We start from the raw sequence: 23,218 nt of genomic DNA on the forward strand, positions 1-23,218 counted from the left end.
TATGTATGTATTAGAAAGCCACATTTCCATTTTGTTTTACGGCACAACTGGTAAGACAATGCATGTCAATCACATCACTATAAACAATCATGCATAGTGGGTGTTTTTTGAAAACAGCAATTTAGGGTTGTGGTTTTGTGATTTAAAATGCATATGCTTGCTTACGGTCTGAAGTAGGTGCTGCTCTAATAGTAATGTAACATATCAAAAGTTAGACTTTGTTGGGCATCCTTACATGTTAAAAAATAATTAAAGACAGTTTAAAAATGTAGAAGTTATATGTGGCAGTTTAAGGTAATGTGATAAGCTTACTGAAGGGCAACTTTTGCCAGGCCTACTAAAGAGCACCCCCAAAAAAAACTGGGATCATAAACCTGTACAAAACAGTTGATCATCCAAAGGCATTTCTTTTCACAACATACAATTGTAAATGTTGCTGTGCAGACCAATTTGTTTTATGTAACTGCTATCATGCTTGTGTGCATGACAACAGATTTTTACAACAAATAACCAAATCTTTCATTTTCATGTGTGGGGTGTACTATAACTTCTGTAATGAGTAGTATGCTCAAAGTAAATTTCTTGATAGCTTAAACACAATGGAAATTAGTTTTAAATAAAATCTCAATATATTGGATCAAATTCAGTGTGCAAGAAACTCCCATGGAAAACTCCATGAACAAATGTTAGAGTAAATTAAGTGGTGTTATAAGTAGGTCATAAAAACAAGTTTAAGTAGGTGCAAGTGGTAAGGTAATAAGTGACACAAAGCTGGTATGCACTGGGTTTGCAAAATGAGCAACTTGCATACCAGAAGGATGCCAATGTTAGCAAGAAAATCTATCAACTGGACTGTAATAATTATTTAAGATTCTATATTTTTCCTAATTTACTCCTATGTCAATTATTAAATTAGTTTAAAACATCAGTTTTAAGCCACACTGACTTGCATATACTAGCATATATTAATTTAGATTCTGTACTTATTTCACAAAAAGGACACGTTTCTTCATATTTCTTCATAGAAATGATGCTTAAAATATGAAACACCATGTTGTTGTGTTTACCTACTGAAGTTGGTATTACAAAATTCCATAAGGCAACATTTTGTATCTTGCACTTCCAAAAACATTTAGTGATCTTATTTATGTAGGTTTCAGATAAGAGAGAATTCAGAATTTTCAGTCAGAATACAAACACCACAAACTTCACAGAGTCATTGTAGAAATCTACTAGATAACTACAAAAAAACTCAGGCAAATCTTTTAATCTAGTTCTACTTTCTGAATCAGTCAGATTCTATATATGTTCAGAAAACAAGTTCTTGACAAAGGTTCGTTTTCTCTTACCTAAAACTTCTGCAGTAGCCATAATTTCACATGTGTACATTGCTGCCATAAGCCTCTGTGGTTTTGCTTGCAAAGCATAACGACAAGCTTCTTTCATGGTGGCAATCAATTGTCCAGAGAAAGGACCATAACAATCCGCAAGTAAAACTTCTCCCTTGTTTTTACTAACTTTCTCAGGTGACTTTGGAACACTTTCACTGCTGTCCTGGTGTTCATTCTCACCACAGACTTCAACTGTACAACTGCTTGTTAAAGAAACAGTATCTTCATTTTGTTCTACGGCATCACATTCCCCTGAATCTTGACGTCTAGTTGACAGCATCTCTCCAACTTTACTAATTTCCCATTTTTCCACTATAAAACACACACCCATAAGGGGTTCTTCACACATGGGACCTGAAAGTGTAGCCAGCTGAAATCCACTTACTATGCTGTTGTCAAAGTCTCTGTATTTGCTGGTTTCTTTCACAGCATTCCCAAGGCACTGCCACACAGACTTTGTGTAGCCCTCAAAATTATATAACAAGATATTAGGCCCACACTTCCGTGGTCCAAATGACCAGATATTATCAACAGCATTTCTCCACTTTCTTCCCTGCAGATTTTGCTCTAATTTTTGCTTGAATTCCTTGATCCTATCAATAGTCTTCTGATTTATCTCATGAGTTTTTTTATCTTCATTCAGAGATGTGTTGAGTTGTTCCACAGTTCGAATCAAGTCACTGTTTTCTTCAAGAAGTCGAGTTACCTCCTCAGGAAGTGGCACTGCTCTTACGCTGAGAGTAGCATGCTTATTGGGAGTAGATATTGTAACAAGCCCATCTGAATCAACCTGAATTCCTTCAGGAATTTTATTTTGCTCCTCTTTTGTTTGGTGTATGACGGCAACTTTCTGCTGTTTTCCTATTTCTTCATTTACCATATCGACTTTTGGAGGTCTTGTTATTGTCTCTCGGAATGGAATGATAGGTGCTGATACACTAATCTCTATCTTTGCAAACCTATAAAACAAAGTTTTAAGATTAGCTTAAATTTTAAAATTGCTTTTAAAATGGGGGAGGAGGAAGGTAAGACAGTGGCCTTAACATGAAACAGATCTTCATGAACAAATATGACTACAAGACAGATGACCAGATAATGCACTTCAAACTCATAAAGTCCTAAAAACATCATGTACTTCAAAAAAGAAAGGAACAGAATAAAACAAAAGAAAAAACATTCATGCCACTGGATTAATCACTGGTTCACTCACATCTTGAAAACTATGTACTGTTGTTCTTTCCCCTCAAAAGAAATATAATAGAACTAGAAAAAAATGAGAATAAGGATGATCAAAGGTATGAAAGTACAAGTAGTCTTCAGATGTTTCAAGGATATGACAGAGGTCTACAAAATCATGAGGGGTGTAAGGAAGGCTGACAGGGATCAACTGATAACCAAACCACAACAGGCCCTGAACTGTCCCTGAACTGAAAATGATTAAGGTCCAGGAAAGTATCAGTAGGGGATTTTTTTATATGGTTACTTTAATTTTACTCTTCCCCAGACATCTGCTTTAGGCCACTCTGCTGGAGACCTGACTCTGAGCTAGATGGACATTTGATTTGAACTAGCACAGCTGTTCTTACAGCACGACGTTCCATAAAAGACGCAGCACTGTGTAAACTGAACAGGTTTTTTCCCATCAATTATCAATAACAACTATTTTACTAAATATTTAGTCAAGAGTTGGACCACTGTCAATATAAAGGCATTTACACATCTTGGGGTAAAATGCTATGCTAACTGCTGCTGAAGACACAACTGTCTTTATTCTGACATATTATATTCCAGTGAGGTGTTTCAATAAAAAGCACATCTGTTTTCAGAAGTGGTAGAAACATGTTGCACTAAGTAATAATGAGGATAACAGTAAGAACATGTATTCAATTTTGTAAGTGATCCAATCTAACTTCCATAGGAAGTTAGCACTGTCTGATATTAACTAAAAGTGATATGGGCACAGTACGAGAGACAATCAACCATCTATCACCAAGTTTGGTTTTTGGCAGTAAATACACATGAGACAGAAGTATCACAGATATTTTTTTTTGTAAATAAGGTACAGGAAAGGACTGTACAGACTACTGTTCTTTCACCATTTGAAGAAACATTGTAAGAAACTACATGTATTCATTTATGGTTTGAAAAACCATGGTCATGAGTAAGAGCACAGATTAACGTTTTCAAAAATCAGTGCCAAGTGCAAAGGAACAGGATAAAAGTGTGCACATACAATTTTTATCTTGTTGTTTCCTAATTTTTGAGAGTTCAGTTGCCAGACCTAATTCCCCTCAAAGTTTTTATTTTGTACCAATTGTATATTGTGTTCTTAATTGGAATCTTGAAGCTACTGCAATTTATAACTTCTTTCAAGTGCTCAGAAGGTGCTTAAGTTTCCTAAAAATGTGGAACTAGTCAATTTTGCCCAACTGCACGTAACTTTATAACTAGAAAAGATACACTTACGAACCAAGGGTAAAAGCTGTTGGTGGATTAGGCTGCTCTTTTACCAAAATATAAATCAAAGACAGATGCATCAAACTGTCAAAGAAATACAATGCACAGTTACTTAATAAAAAATATTCCTTCCTCCTAGCACCTCTAACCTTTCTTTCAGGTCATCCAAGCAACGCTGAAGATGAACTTCTCCTGCTGTCACTAGCACATGCTCTCCTGTCTCCTGGATTAAAACTTGGACACACGGATCAGCTTGGTTTAAAAGCTTCATTCCTCTCACCAGTTGAGGCATATCACCTGGCAAAATAAGGTATTATTAACACAGCAATACTAAAGGAACACTTGAAGTAAGATATTCTTATATTGAGAAAACAGTAACAGCATCAACTGAAGACATAAGCTATACCTATAGTTTGTCACCAAGAATTTGGGTACTGATAACAAAATTTCCATTGTACAATCATAACTGTGGTATGCATTTGAATGGATTGCTTGTTTTTATTTAATGGAGTTTACAATAGAATTAGTATACCATCCCCCATATGAACTACTTAGAAGGCATGAAAGAGTGAATGAAGTACAAGGAGGATTTAAACTGTCTGGAAGCCACTGAAAAAATTTAATGCTATTATAACCTGAAAAGGGGAAAAAGATCAGGAATGTGTGCAGTTTTCAGTGAACCAAAACACAGATGTCCCTAAAACAAAGATGTTTAAAAAGAGTTGCCTTACAGTTAGTGAAAAATGAACAGTCACAGCTGGTTGGTCTGTATCTATGCACAAAACCAGCATGTCAGCAGCCTTTCATAATTAATATATATATATATATATATTTAACTAATTATGTTTCCTTTTTCTTATTTTACATATGGGGTAAAGAATATCCACAAGCTTACTAGGAATGCATATTCATATTCAGAAGAAAGAGTGACATTATACTTGTCATTCACTTGGAGGCTATTAAAAGAAATATTATATATTTAATGCTAAGCTTCTGAGTGCATAAAAGAAAAGTAACCAGACATAGAAAATAAAACCAGACATAAAAAATAAACAAGTAAAAAAAACCAACAGTGTCATTTTACATGGCCATCATAACTAAACAAAGAGCTTCACATTCGTACTCTGCATTTAACCACCCTGAGAAGGAAGAAGAGCTTTTCTTTCTTTCAGAGTTTATGGTAACCATACAGGCACACACATGGGATGACATGCTAGAGCCTCATGAAGACTACATGCAGCTCACTGAACAATTGATTACTTTCAAGCTGTGCCTGCCATGGCCTAATTTTGCTTATCACAGAATTTCCAGGTTGGAAGAGACCTCAAGGTCATCGAGTCCAACCTCCAACCTAACGCTAACAGCCCTCCACTAAACCATATCCCTAAGCTCTACATCTAAACGTCTTTTGAAGACTTCCAGGGATGGTGACTCCACCACTTCCCTGGGCAGCCTGTTCCACTGCCTCACAACCCTTTCAGTGAAGAAGTTCTTCCTAACATCTAGCCTAAAACTCCCCTGGCTCAACTTAAACCCATTCCCCCTCGTCCTGTCACCAGGCACGTGGGAGAACAGGCCAACCCCCACCTCGCTACAGCCTCCCTTGAGGTACCTAAAAAGAGCGATAAGGTCGCCCCTGAGCCTCCTCTTCTCCAGGCTGAACAAGCCCAGCTCCCTCAGCCGCTCCTCGTAGGACTTGTTCTCCAGGCCCCTCACCAGCTTCGTCGCCCTTCTCTGCACCCGCTCAAGCACCTCGATGTCCTTCTTGTAGCGAGGGGCCCAAAACTGAACACAGTACTCGAGGTGCGGCCTCACCAGAGCTGAGTACAGGGGGACGATCACCTCCCTAGCCCTGCTGGTCACGCTGTTCCTAATACAAGCCAGGATGCCGTTGGCCTTCTTGGCCACCTGAGCACACTGCTGGCTCATATTCAGCCGACTGTCCACCATCACTCCCAGGTCCTTCTCTGCCTGGCAGCTTTCTTCCTGATACTGCAACCAACAGGAGATTTTAAGGAAACTTTTACAGGTATAGCTACTTTGAGACTTCTGTCTCTGTAACAACTTCAAATCACTCTCAAATCATACAATTTAGAAGTTACCAGGAAGGAGACATTAATGATGTAAAGACTTAATGTCCTTAACGGGGAAAAAAAAAAAAAAAAAAAAAGAGAAAACACCAAAATTGTGCAGTAGTTACATTCCAATACCATTTTCAACTTAATATCACACTCAATACAACTAGAAACTCAATACTTCTAGAACTGCTTTAACAAACAAGGATGTGCAATATATGATTACCCATTACTCATATACCTAGGACGAATAGCTGCTAGGCTGTCCTATCACAAATGAATAAATAATGTAATTTTAATGTTAGTGGATTTTGTACCTAAATAGGAAGCCAGTCACTTTGGTTTTACTAACAACAAGAAATGGAAATTGGACTGAAATTGAAACACAGAGATACACTACGGATGGGGGCAGGGGTCAGAAATCAATTAGAAGCAATACTGCAAATTTGTACCACGAGTTTGATGATATAGCATAGGAGAACATCGGCAAAAGTGAAAAACCCAAAGGTATATTTACCTTCACAGTAAATGAATACTGAAATTTTAGTGTCACATAGCGTCTTACTTGTGATAAAGCTAAAAAGACCACAAAAAGCACAATAACTGCATCTGTATGTCCCCACTTACAGAGACATGAGCAAACCAGCTAGAATTCACAAGGACAATAAAATGCCATCTAGATAACATATATTTGGTTTATACTGGACTGTTCTCTGATTTAATGGATAGATCATAAACTAGCTCAATCAATAGCATCACCAAGGGTGGAAGGCTGAATTGCTATCACATTGAATTCTCCTTTAAAACTTACTTGGATGTTTTGGTTCCACAGCTACTCGCACAATTGGTGTAGCCTCAAAGTTGAGAGGTGTAAATGGTGGACAAGCTGGTGAAGTTGACAAAGTTGCAGACTTTAGCACAACATCTTGCAGGCCTCCTATTCCTAATAGAAATTAGAGGGAAAAAGAACAAAAAATATAGTGTCATATGAAAAGAGACTAAAAGTGATCATAAACGTCAAAAAAGAAAAATATTCTAATTAAAAAATCAGAATTAAAAACTCCTTACTGACAACAATAAACTTTACTATAAACTATTTGTTAAAATATATGTGCACAATCTGAATACTCAAGTTTCTGGTGTGATATCTGATATCCAGTCTCACAGTTCCTACTGCTTTCCCTCTGCTTATTAAATGCATGCTTTTTAAAATATAAACTCAAGAAAAGAAAGAATATGAGGACTTTTTCCACTTGTAAAATGCTCAAACCTTTGTACAGCTCAGACTTAGTTTTGGTGGTTTAAACTTAGAAAAATTTAGATTGCAAGAGGTCAAGGTCATCTAGTCCAACCTCCAGCTCAAAGCAGGGCTAACGTGAAAGTTAGATCAGGTTGTTCAGGACTTTGTCCAGTAAAGTTTTATAAACCTTCAATGATAAACACTCCACAGCCTCTCTCAGCAAGCTCCTCTCGTGCTAATTACTCCTATTGTAAAGAATGCTCAACCCCCATCCATTTAGGATTCCCCTTTTCTGTAACCGTCATCTTGTAAAATTAAATTCACAGATAGCAAGCTATCAATTCTAACCCTAATGTATTTTAAAAAGCAGGCAAGTTGGAGATAATAGCCTAAATTGTAGTGATAAGAAAATATATAGAAAAAATACTAGCTATAATTCTGCAAAACAGCTACTATATGTGCATGTTTAGTATTGGCTGGCTGGCACATTTCAGGTAATTTGCAATTATTGCCTTCAGATTCCTAAATAACAGAACATCATTTATAATTTAGTCAGAGCTATAAAAACACTACCACAAGTGGGTGAATAATAAAGATAACAAATAAAGCTGATATTGATACATGTAGTCATTTCTCTTGATTTTCCCTCAACCATATGTAACGAGCATTACAATACTTCTATTGGAGTATAAATTAAATGCACATGTAACTTATTACAAGAAAACTGAAACCTTTAGGTCATAATCAGTACCCCCTTAAAAATTAAATTTGCATTTAGAGATTGCAGGGAGGGATTCATGCTCCCTGCTCCTCGCTCTCCCTTACATACCAGAGTAAGGAAAAGCAGAGAAGCTCTTAACCCCAGCCCTCCATTATCACCCTAATTCTGTTCCAGGCTCTTTTTTTGGCTTGGTCTTCTCTATTTGAGGCCAGAAACAAAGGGAGTCAGCTTCCACCCTATGAGATCACGAGGGAGTTTAAATTTTGAAGAGCCTGTCTGCTGCGGAGTTATCATCTGCAGAATCAGGCTGTTTCTACAGCTAAAAAGGCCAAGTGTCTGCCCAGTAGGATATGCCAAAATCTAAAATGTCACTATTTAAGAAAACTTGCTTCAAAAATAACTGGAAGCAGAACAACATTCAATGGCTTTAAATGCAGAATAGCAGATGCTACAAAGAAAATAAATCTGTATAAACTCTGTGTTGCACCTGACCTATGACCAGCATGTATTTCCTCTTTTTCACTTATTCAACATGTGGTTTGAATGAAAAACAAATGCTGGATCATCACCATCACTAGGGACTGAGTAAAGGGATGGTCAGTTTTATTCTGAGCTTCTCCAGCTGGTAAAAAGAAAATGATTTAGAGTGGGAGGTGAACAGCTTCTTTTCACAGTGTAATGTGAACCAGAGAAATCAAGCCACCAAACCTTACTTCAGACAGACTCAGTCTTGACAGATTTTACAATATTCTTATTACCTTAAAGAAAACTTAAATCTGTCTACTCTTTTGTTTTACATTTGAAGGTAAAAGTATAAAATTTTTATTTGTCTGGCTAGAGTAATATGCTAAAATTCAAAAGATCTCCCACTTTCCAATAAAATCTATTAAGTTTACAACCTTTAATTGCTTAACTGTGTGAGCTAGCATACAGCAGTGTCCAACCCTGATAATCTATTTAATTTAGAAATTATTGGTAATGAATGTTGGAAAAAAAACTATAAATATTAAACTTCTTCGGCGATTTTTGCATTACATAATTAAAAGCAACTGCTAACATATTTTCTGAATAATATTACATGAAGATGTAGCATAACTAATTCCAATGTACCATATAAAATTACAATGAAAGAATTCTGCTATTTTGCTGTTATATTACTTACTGTTTATTCCCACTGAATTTTATACATTCTACTGGACATCACAGATCTCAAGTGCATATTAATGTTACCTAGTTGAATGGACTTAAAGCCACTCCAAAGTTAAAAATGGGAAGCAAACATAAGTTTAAGATTTTATCCTGTTCAGCCCTTGAAGAAATATGTCACTATAACACAACCATTTTGCTTCACTTTTCTTTTGTTGTAAATTAACTTTCAAAAAGAAAGGAACCAAAGAGAAGAACAGAATGCCTAAGCAAGGAAGATGAGAAAAGCTACTGTTCTTATGTTTTTGGTTAGCTAAGAATTAAGTACTAAAAAGCACTGCAAGTACTTTTGAATAGTCATCTCTCAAAGAACAATCTAGCCTACGAAGTACACAGTCTGTCACACTACTAAATAAATATGACATTAGGCAGTTCGTTGCAGATTGGTTTAATTTATTTTTATGAGAAACTAGAGTTACAGTATCTATAGGAATTTTTTAATCTGAGAATTTACTTGATCAGGAAACTTCTTTACTTTATTAACTCTGCCTGTGGTATGTCACCTAATTTCTGTACAAAAGAAAATGCTAGTTCTGACTCTTCTGGGGAGTGTGTAAACTTAAAAGACAATTTATTAAAAATACCTTATTGGAAATTTCACATATTTTGCTATATACTGTGTAACATTGTACTTGGTAGTAAGCCTTTTCTACCCAGTAAGATAACCTTTACAGATTTTGTAATGTATGACAAAAAGTGATACCTACTAAAAAATTACTACTGTATATATCTTTTTTTTTTTTTTTTTTTTTTTTTTTTTTTTTTTAACTTGTACACAGTCCTTTTGAGATTAAGGGGATTACAGCATAGAGGACCACAAAGCATGCTATCCATGCTGCAAAGTCAAGCCTACCAAGGGATACCATATGAGACTTTACAGTAAGTATCAGACTGGATTATTTTTTAATTTGTATCTAAATGCTTGCTCCTGCTGCAGAATAATATTTTTTGTTTTGAAAAAGCATTCCCATTTACTACATTTCACTAAAGTACCATAGGACCTGAACTCTACTGGATTTCAATAACAACTGACACCGAAGAAATACCACTCTCCAGGGCTCTGGCTCCAGGTGCTAAGGACTGCCCTGAAAGAAAGGTAATTTCAAAATGCTCAACACTAAGATGGAAACACCCTGACAGAGTAGCATTAGTAGGAACTTGACACCATCTTTTAAAGAAACATGCAAGATACAAAATATTTTGTAAATATCAAAATTATTTACATTTTTTAAAAGATTACAAATTCTCTCGTCTTAAAGAAGCCAAACCTACACACAGCTGTTTACCAAACTGACTGTTGGGAGCATATGTCACGAACATCATCCACATTTAAGGAAACGTAACTTGATGCTTTCTTTTTACAGAGATACAGATATATTCAGATTACTCTGATAAATCATCCTCAGTGACCAGCAACAAACATCCATCAAAATATTAAAGTTCTTATTTCAAAAGTAACTATTAATCCACAGGTAGAAAATAGATACTGAAGTTAAGATTCCCTGTTAATAGACAAGGAACATACTATGAGCCTATAAAATCATATTAAGGAAGATTTTCTGAGTTTAGTTTTGTCATTTAAAAGTAGACCAAATTATGGTGTGCATCAGGGAGTATGCCTACACAGATGGAGAATGTTAGGTTCATAAAGGTCCTTCTTCTGTTGAGCCCTTTATAACTATTACTCACTCTAGAAGATAAGAATACTAAATCAAGTAAGCATCACCAGTGTTTTTACCACAAGATAAAAACATGATAGAAATAGATAAGGACATAATGACTGAAATCATCAATGAAGTAGATTTAAGACAAGTCTCTATATACTTTTTGTTTTTTGCGTCCTCCTTGTAACCAGCATGAATTAGACACTAACTTTGCAGCCTTTAAATATGAAGTACACTCTTCCAGCTGAATTCAGTTCTAAAGATCTGAATATATAATAGATCAATTTCAAGATAGATGTAATTAGTTTCTTTTGATGTAGAAATATTCAGCATTTAATGTTCTTCCCAGATGCAAAAAATGAAGCAGACACCCGCACCATGCATAACCTTTTCAATCAGATAAGGAAATCATTCAATTTGCAGTGTAAAAAATCAAACAAAGAAGAATGAAAGTTGTTTAATTTTTAACTTCTGCCACATTGTTACTAGCCCCAACACATCAATTCAGTGGATCTTTATCTTCTCTCACTGATGATATCACCACTTAAGAATCCTTGGCTGCTTTGGAATGGAGACACATCGAGCTTTGACACTGTAAGGAGCTAAGTAAAGCCAAGAGCTAAAGTTAATCTTCCCAGTAAGGTTCTGTCTCCACTGACATATATAATTTCTTATCAACATTGTTTGTTTAGAGAGATTAAGATTTAACAATTTGCAAAGCCTCCTGGTTTAAATGCTCCAGGCACTGCACTATGCATCAGTGAAGAAAGGCCATGCAAGCTCATTCATAATTCAGCTAAGAGGTGTGATGCAAACTTCTGTAAAACTACACAATCTGGAATCTTAAAAACTAGCACGTGCCCTTTGTTTCAAAGGGAGTTTAGAGAAAGCAAGACCTTTATAATCTTCTTTGGACTGTAAAACAAATATTTTTCTCCCTGGTGAGAGACATTTTAAAATAAATACTTTTTAAAGGTGCTTTTAAAACTGTGTATGAGGAAATAAATTCACAAGCCCACCTTAAAAATACTACTTACTCTTAGACATTTTCAGTTTTTCCTTAAGATAAATAGGCTAATAGCCAACTAAAACAAAGAGAAGGGCAAAGTATATTTGCCATATAATGTTAAACTCATCAAGAAATTAATGAAATTAATTTCCATAAATTAATTTTCCATACCAATTATCATTCTCTTTCAAATCTGCCTACAGAATTCTCCTTTGCCCATTACCTACAATAAGACTGGAAAAATGTTATACCATTACCACACAATTACCTATTAGAATGACTAATACTGGTTCATGGTTCCCATGTACACTTTAAGCATCAATATCTATCTTTCCACTACTAACTTAAAAAAAAAAAAAAAAAAGACTTCTGCAAGCTGGAATTGATATTCGGTAGGAGTAAATTCAGACACAATAGCATGCCTTTTATATTCAAGATATTGTAAAATGTTTTACAAATTACTGGGATTAAATGATGGTAACTGTAGGGAGTTTGGACAAGTACGTAGCTACTATGGCTTAAGAATGCCTTGTATTATACATTTATTGCATGAGATTTTTAAAGCATGTTTCTCTTGAGTCTCATGGGCACTGCAGAGAAACATCTAAGGGCAGAACTTGACCTTTCTATATTAGAAACTGTTTCTGGAAGAAAAGGGAATGTAAATCAAGACACAGACTACATTCTAGTTGAGATTTCATCAACTTTTTCCATAATACAGTCCACATGTTAGCACAGATTGCCGGTGAGCCTCCTCATCTCCTCTGTAATTGTGCACTTCCCCCTCAATTGTTCATATTTGCTTCTGAGCAGAGTGAAATTGGTTGTACAAAAACCAGAATATTGTAGAGTATTTGCACAATTTTAGCTGTTCTCAGTACTTTCTAATCACTTTACATGAAAAGATAATTCAACATTTTTTTATATTACATTTCCTCTTTCCTAATGTGTTTTCCTTCAGCTCAGTCTCTAAAGATCACTAGAATCCAATAGACTTTAGAAGTGTCTGTCCTAGTTTCTTCATGAGTTTCAAAGAAATTACCTATAAAATCTACCTAAATGTGCTAGGGATTAGCAAGCAGACACTTCAATTCAGTTCCTCAATACAAAGGAGTTAATTCATAGTTTTATTGTAGTTTTCCTTCTAGGCTCACAACAGTCTGGGGGTAAATTTAGCGTAACTTTCTGATCAGATGAAAGAAAACTCAGCTATATTATTAAAAATATTATATCAAAATTCCCTCCCCAAGGGACACAATCATGCAATAGGATATTAAATGCAATAAGTGCCTTTTGACACAAGAAGCATCTCGATGGTTTACTGCTGAATCACTGAGCAGTAAAACAAGTACCAGGACAGTCCATTGCGTTCTTTTAGGAAAAAAGACTAGCAGTTCAAAGAAGGAAACTTTATGTCTGCTTTTAGAAGAAAATGGAAGGAAAGCAATAAAGTGACCTAACGCACATTCCACTAAAATTTCCCATTGCAAGATTATAGTTTCAAAGAGGACTGCAAATATATATAATGAGTAAACACCCATCATTTATCTTGCGCTGAGATTCTTTGGAAAAAAATACCATATACTTGATTATACATTTAGACTGCATGATAATATACACATTTCCAAACTGCTGACTGAGCTGACAATTGTAATTATGGTATTTCCTACAATTTCTCAGGCTAGAATAAAACAATTAAGGAAATTATAAACAAACAAACAAAAACGAATGAAAAACCCAACCCTTTACATTAAACAGTAATGCCTTTAAAGCAATGAAGTGAATGGATAGCAGACCCACCAGCACACAGTCCTTGTTTAAAGTCAAGCATTTACTTGTTAAAATACAAATTTGCTTTAAAGTAAACAGAATTAAACTAAAATCAGTTCACATTCCAAATCTGATTTCTGTGTTTACAAATAGGTATAGTCAAAATGAAGTACTGATTTCCTTAACTTGTTTAATGAAACAAATAAAGATGATGAAAGTATTTCAGATAATGATGTTTTTCTTTTGCTACAAAATTACTTCATTTGTCAAGCCATACTAATTTTTGGAGTTCAGATCTAAAGTAAATGATCCTGATTTTTAAATAGTTATGGTTGAACTTAATTTTAGTATGGAAATTTAGAAAGAAAGGTCATGCTTTGATCTGTAACCTTGCCGCATTCCTCTTTACTTGTTATGAAATTGATGCAATTATTTGCTGCCTTGTAGTTTCACCAAAAAACAAAACAAAACAAAACTTTATTCCAATATAAGTTACTTGAACCTTTTAATCACAAAACATTCTTGACACAGATAGCCAATTGTAGCATTTGTGACTTTATAAAAATGTTAGATCTACTCAGGAGCACAGATATTTTGTTCCAGCTCACACATAATTCCTTCACACATAGTAGCTCAACTCGACATCGTTTAAAAGCAGCAATACCAAACAACAGTAAATATGTGGACAGATCTTTACATCGTGTGACAACATAGGCCCTGGAACTAACTTCACTTAGCCTGTACATCAAATTAACACTTCCATTACTGCATGTGGAAAGCATTTAGTACCACACAAAAAGTCTTCAAGGGTCTCTGAAACATAAACCAAATTTCAGATTTATAATTACTTTGAATAAATGATTTTAATTTGACCTGACAGCAGCACATCTGAATGTACTTTTTTTTTTTTTTTTTTTTTTTTTTAATGACAACCAGAACTTCAGAGACAGTTCAGCACAGTTGTCCCAAACAAATGGAATTTAGGAAAGGTTGTTCCAACATATTTACTTTGATAATCTAAAAACCCTTTGAAATTTTGACCTTTTTTTTTTTTTTTTTTAATTGTAGTAGTAGTAAATGTGCTTTAGTAAATAAATCCATTAAATTGCATAATGTACTGGAAAACAGATAAGCTCAATTCATATGGCACATCGTATGCAAGAGAAAAAAAATTGCTCAGCCATCCTCTAAGGAAGAAGAAAGCCCTCCAGAAAACAGAGCCCTAACTGAACTATTCAGAAGAGAATATACATTTTTTTGGAGATGAGAAATGTGTCTCAATTGAAACTGTTTATTTCTAGAAAGCATTCTGACTTTGTCATACTGATAAACAGACGCTGGTTATCTCCTGATGATTTCCATTGGTTCAATGGGAAAAGTATTTCAAATAATAATAATAATAAAAAGACATAATATCTTTCATTTGTAACTCCTATACTGAAACTCTCCAAGACTTCACCTATAATGCTAATATTTGCTTAGTAGAAGCCAAGAAGATGGAGCTAATGACCCTTCACGAAGGTGGCTTATACATAATGATATGTACATTGATATGTACATAATTATTGATAATAATTTTTATCCATGGAAAAAAATTGTCAGGAAGAAAAAAAAAAAAAAAAGAAATCAAAAGATAAAGTTGAAGTGTTTAGCAGAATTTAGGCTTGAATTTAGGTTTAGTAGAAGTTAAGCTTGATATCAGCACCCAATTAGGATTACAGAAGGTATGTACACTAAAAGATTCAAAGTACTAGAAGAACAGGACAAGTCTCTATGCTCCAAAAGTCCTCCAGCTAATACATAGTTTATATTGCTTATATTTTGGAAATATAAAGGGATAAAATTCAAAATATTTTAAAATAAACCCCTCTGATTCACTGAATAAATCACAGTGGTTCATTTAAAAAGTAGAAAAATCTAATTCAACATTTTTGCAGTGCCATTATTAATAACATTAAGTATACCAACATGCTCAGTTCTGGAAATCTATTAAGATAAGATCTTATTTTCTTGTTTTTGTAACATGATTATAAATTAGACAATAAAATTATTAATCAAAACCATCACTTCCCATCTTACTCTATTAAAATACTTTAAATATTTTTCAGCTACCTTGAAATACATATAGAACTTTAAAAGACAGGTAAAGGGGAGACAGCAGCCAGAGACCGAGAGGAAGCAATTGTACTCTGAGACAGCAAGGTAAGTGTTTAACACTAATCAAAAAGTAATAGATTTCAAAATTAAGTCAAATTCATTTTGACTACAAAATAAATACATTTCAAGTATTTATTTTCCCAGTAGTCACTGGGAAGGTACACTATTTTCTTTTTTTTTTGAATCAGAATATTTGAGGCAAGACACAAGTGAGTGAAGATCTAAAGTTCATTAAGGTTTTTAGCACAATAGCAAATTGAATTCTCCTAGTTTCTTGACCCAACACTTTCCATAACAGAGCAAGATAACTTATTTCAGCTAACAGATCCACAACAGCAAATGATTTCTGATTATAAAATCAGAAGCTATAGCATTGGCTAACAACCAACTGACCCTTAAGAGAAAATGCTGTTTTATTTTTTATTCAGTTTTAATAATGTGTCCTGAAAACGGGCAGACTTCATGTGTATACTGTTTTCTTAAACTGTAGATTATAAAATAAGTAACATCTGTTACTCCCCAGAATCAATTATAAGTGGTGTTAAAATTAATGAGGCCTTCAGGCACTGATCTTGCAAAGAATTAATTTTAATCTGTGTAAGTCTTGGAGGTTTTGTCATGTTTGCCTAGAAAAGGCTACGTGAACATATTGCTACAAGTTCTGCATTACATATCCAAGGTACATAGGGAATTTAGAAACTACTACAAGAAGTGCCAATTAAAAAAGACAATGGTAGTTTAAAAACTCATTAAATATTTCTTCATTCTTGTGATGGATTTTAGAATTTAACTGTAGGATCCCAATGTAACTGACTTACATTTCACCAGTTAAAAAAAAAAAAATGAGACCTTTGTCATTCAATGTATCAATTAAATGCAAAGATAGAGCAATCAGTTATTGGGTATTTCAGACATTGCAAGCAGAAGCAGCACACCAATTACCAAATGTGTATAACAAATATCCTGTGGGAAATGCCCTACTGAGGCATTGACCATTTATCCTGTTAACTTGTAAGACATGCAGGTAACTAATTAAAATTCAATTTTGCAAGACCTGACCCAATGCCTAATGCTCTCCATGAAAGGCAATCCCCATGTACACCCCACTACATTTGACTAGAAATGATTTCTGTTTCTTATTTTGTTGCTTTGGGAAATACGGCTTGAAATGTTCCAAAGTACTATGAATAATGGATTATTTCAGTCTACATTATACAAAAGTTGATGTTTATTTTAATTACAATCATGAGAATTTCAGGAACTATAAAGGGTAATATGAATAATATACAATTTGACTTACAGTTAAAAGAAGCCTTTACATATCTAATTTGTAGTTACAAGCAAAAGTATTTTGGGGAATAATTAATTAGAAGAAGGATTCTAACAGAAGAAAGCACCTTTCCAATGCCTTGAATTAGGCCTGTTTGACATAATGGGTGTACAAATGACACGAGAGGGAACAGGGAATATTTTAATTACACTTGTTATATCAACAACCAAGGAAGTTGCTAATAGTAAATTATTTATTATGCATTTCTGTTTAATAGCAAAATAAATTCCAAAATGAACAGAAATGCATTCAGACACACAACAAAAAAAAAGTTCTTGCTACACACCAACAGATGACTAGGACATAAATATTGATCTCAGATTGAAAGGAGATTGCTCTATATACTTTGAATAAAATGTATCTGGAATAGTGACAAAATGTTTAGTGAAAAGTAAAGGTAGAATTCCAGAAAGTTATCTCAAAATACATACATGAATTAATGACAAAAGTACCTAAGAAATACAAAATAATGCAATTCTGGAGAAAATGTTCTATCTACAGTAATGACATGTTAGCAGAACAAGTTTTTGTCACAATGATAAAAATTCTCTTTTTTCCACAAAACCTAAACAATACTTAAATAATGAATTTTACTTCACATTAAATATTTCTGACAGCCTGCCTCTATGTAGATTAAACATATCAAAACCATATATTTAAAAATAAAAATACTTAGCAAATAAGACTGTTAATCCTTATCATCTCATCTCCTTTTCAACAGGATAAAAGATTGCCAGTTTTCCTCTATATTCTCATTGCTTCAATTAATGTATTATTATTGTATTTCATAGTCCATGCAACTTTGACTTCCTAAAGTATTATCTTCCTAACATGTTAACTTTTATTAACTTTAGGTCGACAAGAAAATGGGAAAAAAATATACCAAAGAGATCATTTCAAAGATAAGAGAATTCTTAAAGATACCTCAGAACACCACATAATTGAATTGGGCTTTAAAATGCTCCCCTATTTCAAAAAGGAGGAAAGAAATTAAATAGAACTGATCTTGATTTTTAATGCACCTTACAAAAGAGTCACTACCATGGTTTAATTTTACTTACATCCTATCAGTCTACATGAAGTGATAAAATCCACAATATTGCTCTCTTCAATTGTTAAAAACAGGCATGAACAGAGACTGACAGAAGATACCGGGAAGGGAGCTGGGAACTTTATATCATCTGCACATCTGAAAAACCCTTCATGTTTAATTTCCTTTTCACAAGTAACATCAGCCACTTCATTTGCATTCGAGGACAGAAGGGGAAGAGCCCCAGCTCCAGAAGGCAGAGTCTAAGAATGCCACCTGAAATCCAGCTAGAGATGATTGAACAGCCAGTTGCCAGCAAAAAGAGGAGTCCTGACCCCCCATTTCTGGCTTTCCTAGCACCAGCACTAGCATTTGTCAGACTCTTGCTGATCCAATTCAGAAAACTAAATAAACAGAATAAAATTAACCTAATAAAAAGGCAAATTCTCCATCTCACCCAATTTTCACTCCCTCAAGAAACAAAGCATGAATGTATTTGTAAAAGACAATGCCCTGCTGTACAAAAAGCAAGTCATCACATTAGTAAGAGGGAGACTCCTATGGCATGATGAAGCCAACCAGGAGACGAGGTTTAACAATCCGTCACAAAACTAGGTTAAAAGCCCCTTTTCCGCCCATCCCTGTGGAGCTAACATGGTCCTGAAACAAGTAAATTTGTCTCCACGCCTCACTGCCACCCCCTCTGAAACCAGATCAGGCTGGCAAACGTTTTGCTGACTACACAGAGCAGCCCGCAGATGCGGCATCGTGTATCACCCACAACCTCCAGCACTCACTCGGCTGCTGCTTCAACACAAAGTAAAACACAGCACGTCAGCTGCTTTACTGAACAAAAGAAACGTGGCCACTTGCCACTGCTAGGTATCAGCTTTAAATGCCTTGGAAGAGTTCTGGTATATGCTTTTCATCTCTACTGAAAATGGTTTGTTTCTATTAAAAAATGGTTGATTACTGAAATGACTTTCTTCGGTTGAGAAGCAGTGCTTCCAACCCAGCATGTCATACTTCCTGATGGGATTATGTATACAAAAGAATTTGTTAAAAATGGCACAAGTTTTCAGTCTCTTTTCCAAAGTAAACGCAACTCCTGTAATCACACAGTCTCCCAACAACTTTTCTACATGTTGTCAACTTCCACTAAGTTTAACTGTGACTGAGAGGAGAGGGTTCAGATATAATTAAGTTTCCACAAGTTATGTAAAAAATCAATGGCTGAGTACTGAAGGGAGACCAAAATTGGTAAGCTCACTAAGAAAAAAAAAAAAAAAAAAAAAAAAAAAAGTCAAAACATGCTCATTGCATATCCTGCCTGGAAGCAGCTGCCTGGCGACCAGCATGCACATCCTGGCTGGCCAACTGGGACATGCACAACTGGAGGGTGGGAGTAGCTTAGAGGGACGATGAGGATTTTAAGGACACCAGTCCACAGGAATACAGGCTTTGTTAAGGCCACTGCTCAGAGATCTTGCTTCTTGAAATTGCCATAAAACAACTAGTCTTTGGTGGAAAAAGTTCTCAAAAACAAAACCACGAGGGTTTCATATATTTTAGATCCTGTTTTGCATGCTTCTCAATACACAGCTCTCTGCATCAATGAATACTGCAGGCTGCCATTAGAATGCACTCAGCAGCTCCATCAGGCTAAAGACTTGGGAAACGGTGTGAATGTCATTGCTGATATTTAAATACAGTAACTGATATAACAAGAAATACCAGCAGGTTCACATTTCCATTCAGAGTAATGGGTTCACAGTTATGCAACACACAACTGTTAACCAAAAAACTTTAACATTGCATAAAGCATTATTTGTACAATTTTTAACATATGACACTTGCAAAATATCCAAGTATTTAACTGAGTATTTGTTCCTCAGTAACATTTTTCAGAAGTAGAATTAGTCACTGAAACAGATTTCTATCAGAGTTGGCAATGAGGGTACTTTAGCCAGTGAAGCTTAAACTGATAGCAACAAATAAATTGACTTATCCTTGATACATTAACTTAATCAAATATACAATATACACACTGAGTGTGTTGTTTTTTTTTCCCTCCAGAAGTTTTTTTTTTTTTTTTTTTTTTTTTTTTTTTTTTTCCTCCTCCAGAAGTATACTGTCTCGGTTTAGGCCTGCCTACATTCAAGTCCAGTATGTTCAAACCAACATCAAGCACCACTGAAAAACCTGTCTGCTTCAAACTCATTAGGATGACAGAAATGTCTCCTCTCTGGAAGGAAAAGCTCTCATCTGAGGTCCTTAAATTCATTACTCAATTTTTATAATGAGATCTCACTGCCTTTACACGGATTAACCCAGAACCAAAGATGCCAATACAAAACACTATCAAATTAAGTGAATTACCTACCAAACATGGATTCACAAAGAACAGCTGCAGAACACAAAGTTTCACTAGAGTCTATAACACTTTTGACAGGAGTGCAGCCTTAAAAAATGGAGCTGCTCATTTTTTTAAATCAAATACAGAGCACACCTCATTGAAGAGAATATGGTAATAGGGAAAAATGTGTTAGAAAAAAACTACATTTCTTTTATTCTTAATTAGATACAAAAAGTATTTAAATTTGATTCCAGATATCAATGCCAAAATTTCAAAATACTGTTGAGCAAAGTCAGCAGCTTTTCTGCACCTTAAGACAAAAACTCAAAAGCAGTAGCCCCTTAAACATCACTCTTGCCTACCATCAACAACTGGAATAAAACAATTCTTTATAAATAAAAAATGTATACAAATGTAAATTTTGAAACTTGTAAGAAGGTGCACAAGAAGCTTTATCTATGCTTACTATTCTCAATTCATACAGTTTTGACAATGAACTTAGAATAGCTATTACTAGCCAAGTACAAATGGAGTTTACACTCGTGCTGCTTGGCTTACAATCTCTACAGAAGAGTAAATACAAGCTTTTCCACTTAATTACCAAATGATAAACAGTGGTACACAACCTAAACTTTGAGGCTAAACTATTCAGTGCTGCCGCTTTAACACTGTTGTTTAGCAGTGCTTCTCAGTTTGACATCAGTTGAGACTCCTAAATATAGCTCTGCCTTAACTCCCCCCCACAGTTCACAAGCCAGACAAAGCCAACTTTATGACTCACGCCCTGATACAGGCCAAACAACCCTCACAACACTTTTGCAATTTAATTTGAAGCATGAAACAACATCAAAATCTCAAGAAAGTACTTAGAAAATAACTCACTGTAACAGCCGTTATTAAGAATCTCTTGACTTGCAACCTTCCTATTTTTTATACAGAGGACTGAAATTCTCTTCAACTGTGCTCATGTGTAGGGAGATTATGTGCAAAATTAATTACATTTTGGTCATCCTCACACTCCCAAGCCCTCGCTGTGACCCTCTCCTGCTTTTCTAACTCCTTGAAGAAGTTCTGGTGACAACAGACAAAAGGAAGCAAAAGAGAAATACACAAAGTAATAAGAGACTTTTGTGGCTAGTTCAGATGCACAAGCAGAGGCATTTCAGAGCCATTTGCAGCAATTATTGCAAGAATGCTGTATATTATGAGCACTAACTATTACACAATACAATAAACATTTTTCACACGCGGGTGTGAAAACGTATATTGCTTCCTTCTTGATTACACAGGAGGACTGACTAAGATTAGGAAGTGTTCTAGCACAATTTTAAAAGACCTTCAAATAAATTGCCCTTGTGGATTAGTGGTTTATATTGCATAAACAATGCCAGCGAGTAGAAGGGCTCTGGGATTTGCTTAGTTTATTGTTAACTAAAATATTCCCATATACTCCTCTTTTATTAGCAGGGGATAGATAAGCAAGGTAGTCAGAAAGCAAAGCTGAGGTAGAAAGAGTGACAGATGGAAAGGCAGAGAGGAAGGTGGAATATGAACAGTAAACAGGAGGAATTTTTAACACTAAAATTTGGTGAGGGGAGGCTCAGGTCAAAATGTGGATTTCAGAGTCACTCCAAAGACAAGCTGAGGGAGGTTAAGTCTAATTTCTACAGTCTGGCTGTTACTCTGCACAGAAGGCAAATAGTGTACCTATGAAAATTAAAGGGGCATTCAGATACTAGTTTTCCCATGTTTCCAATACAACTGTAACTTTTCTCAGGACAAACAGCAAACAACAAAAAGAGGAAGCCAAACAAGATCTTTTCATGTGACTGTAGCTACACTATACAGCCTCCAAAAGCAGTACATTATTTCCAAGTTGAGTTAATGAGAAAAAGTAGGCACCGTACTGACTTTCGGAGTGCTCCATGAGATTTATTTCATCTAGGGACACAGCAATTGCAGATTTTCTATACAAAGAAACACACATTAAAAACAAGAATCCAAAGTTGTTGCCATACTGACAGTGCTGTGAATCCACACCTTTACCCAGAATTGAAATAATTACAGATTTCTGTATTGCATGAAAAACAGCACCCTCTAGACTTACATTAAATGGGATTTAGAAAACAATTTAAAGGATAAAGTAAGTTAGCTGGTTTCTATTCCCATTTCCAGAAAATTCCTATACATTTCTTTACAAGACTGCTCCCTAACTACCCTCTTATGTCAAGGAATTGTCATCATATTAACACTAACAATAATAATCATTTAGATGCCCAGAATTTTGATTGCATTTGATATTTAACTTAAAATATAATCCTTATCAGATAGTCATGCATTTGTCATGAGAAACAGAAATTTCATTTTACCTTTTCAGAAAACAAAAACAAAGAGAAGTACCTGCTTTTTTCTCTAGAACTGCTTTGTTTGCTTAAAGTATGAAGAGGGGGAAAAAATCAATTTAAAAGGGTTTCAATTTTTCATAACCTTGGAAAAAAGATTATACACAAGTAGAGAACTATAAATTCAAGAGAATTACAAATTTTCTGTTGCTACATGTAAAAAGTGTCATATACAGAGGAAAAACTTCCCAATCTACTTTTCTGAAGCTGAAAAAGGTAAGATTAAAGCAAAACTAAGTCAGAAGATGTGAACTATGCAAGAACAGCAACAAACTGGATTTAACCAACAAAACCTACACTTCCTAGAAAAAAAAAAGTTATCTATCACTTATTCATTTTGTTCTACTTCAGGACACAGAGAGGATAATGTGATGACTAAACTAATTTCTAGATTCAAGTTTCTACTTCCC

At 34.9% G+C, this 23,218-nt stretch overlaps 1 protein-coding gene across 3 annotated transcripts in view; it reads right to left on the bottom strand.

Moving 5' to 3' along the window:
* EFL1 (elongation factor like GTPase 1) overlaps positions 1–23,218 on the bottom strand; it is a 72,185-nt gene that overhangs the window by 14,436 nt on the left and 34,531 nt on the right. For all 3 annotated transcript variants that reach the window (XM_084532081.1, XM_084532080.1, XM_084532082.1), the window contains exons 16-18: positions 6,735–6,866; positions 3,998–4,145; positions 1,350–2,350 (exon numbers count right to left, since the gene is read on the bottom strand). In XM_084532081.1, coding sequence (XP_084388207.1) covers positions 1,350–2,350; positions 3,998–4,145; positions 6,735–6,866 — 1,281 coding nt within the window. The remainder of the gene's footprint in view (positions 1–1,349; positions 2,351–3,997; positions 4,146–6,734; positions 6,867–23,218) is intronic.

This window comes from Aythya ferina, assembly GCF_964211825.1.
Source record: "Aythya ferina genome assembly, chromosome: 11".
Taxonomy (NCBI): Eukaryota; Metazoa; Chordata; class Aves; order Anseriformes; family Anatidae; genus Aythya; species Aythya ferina.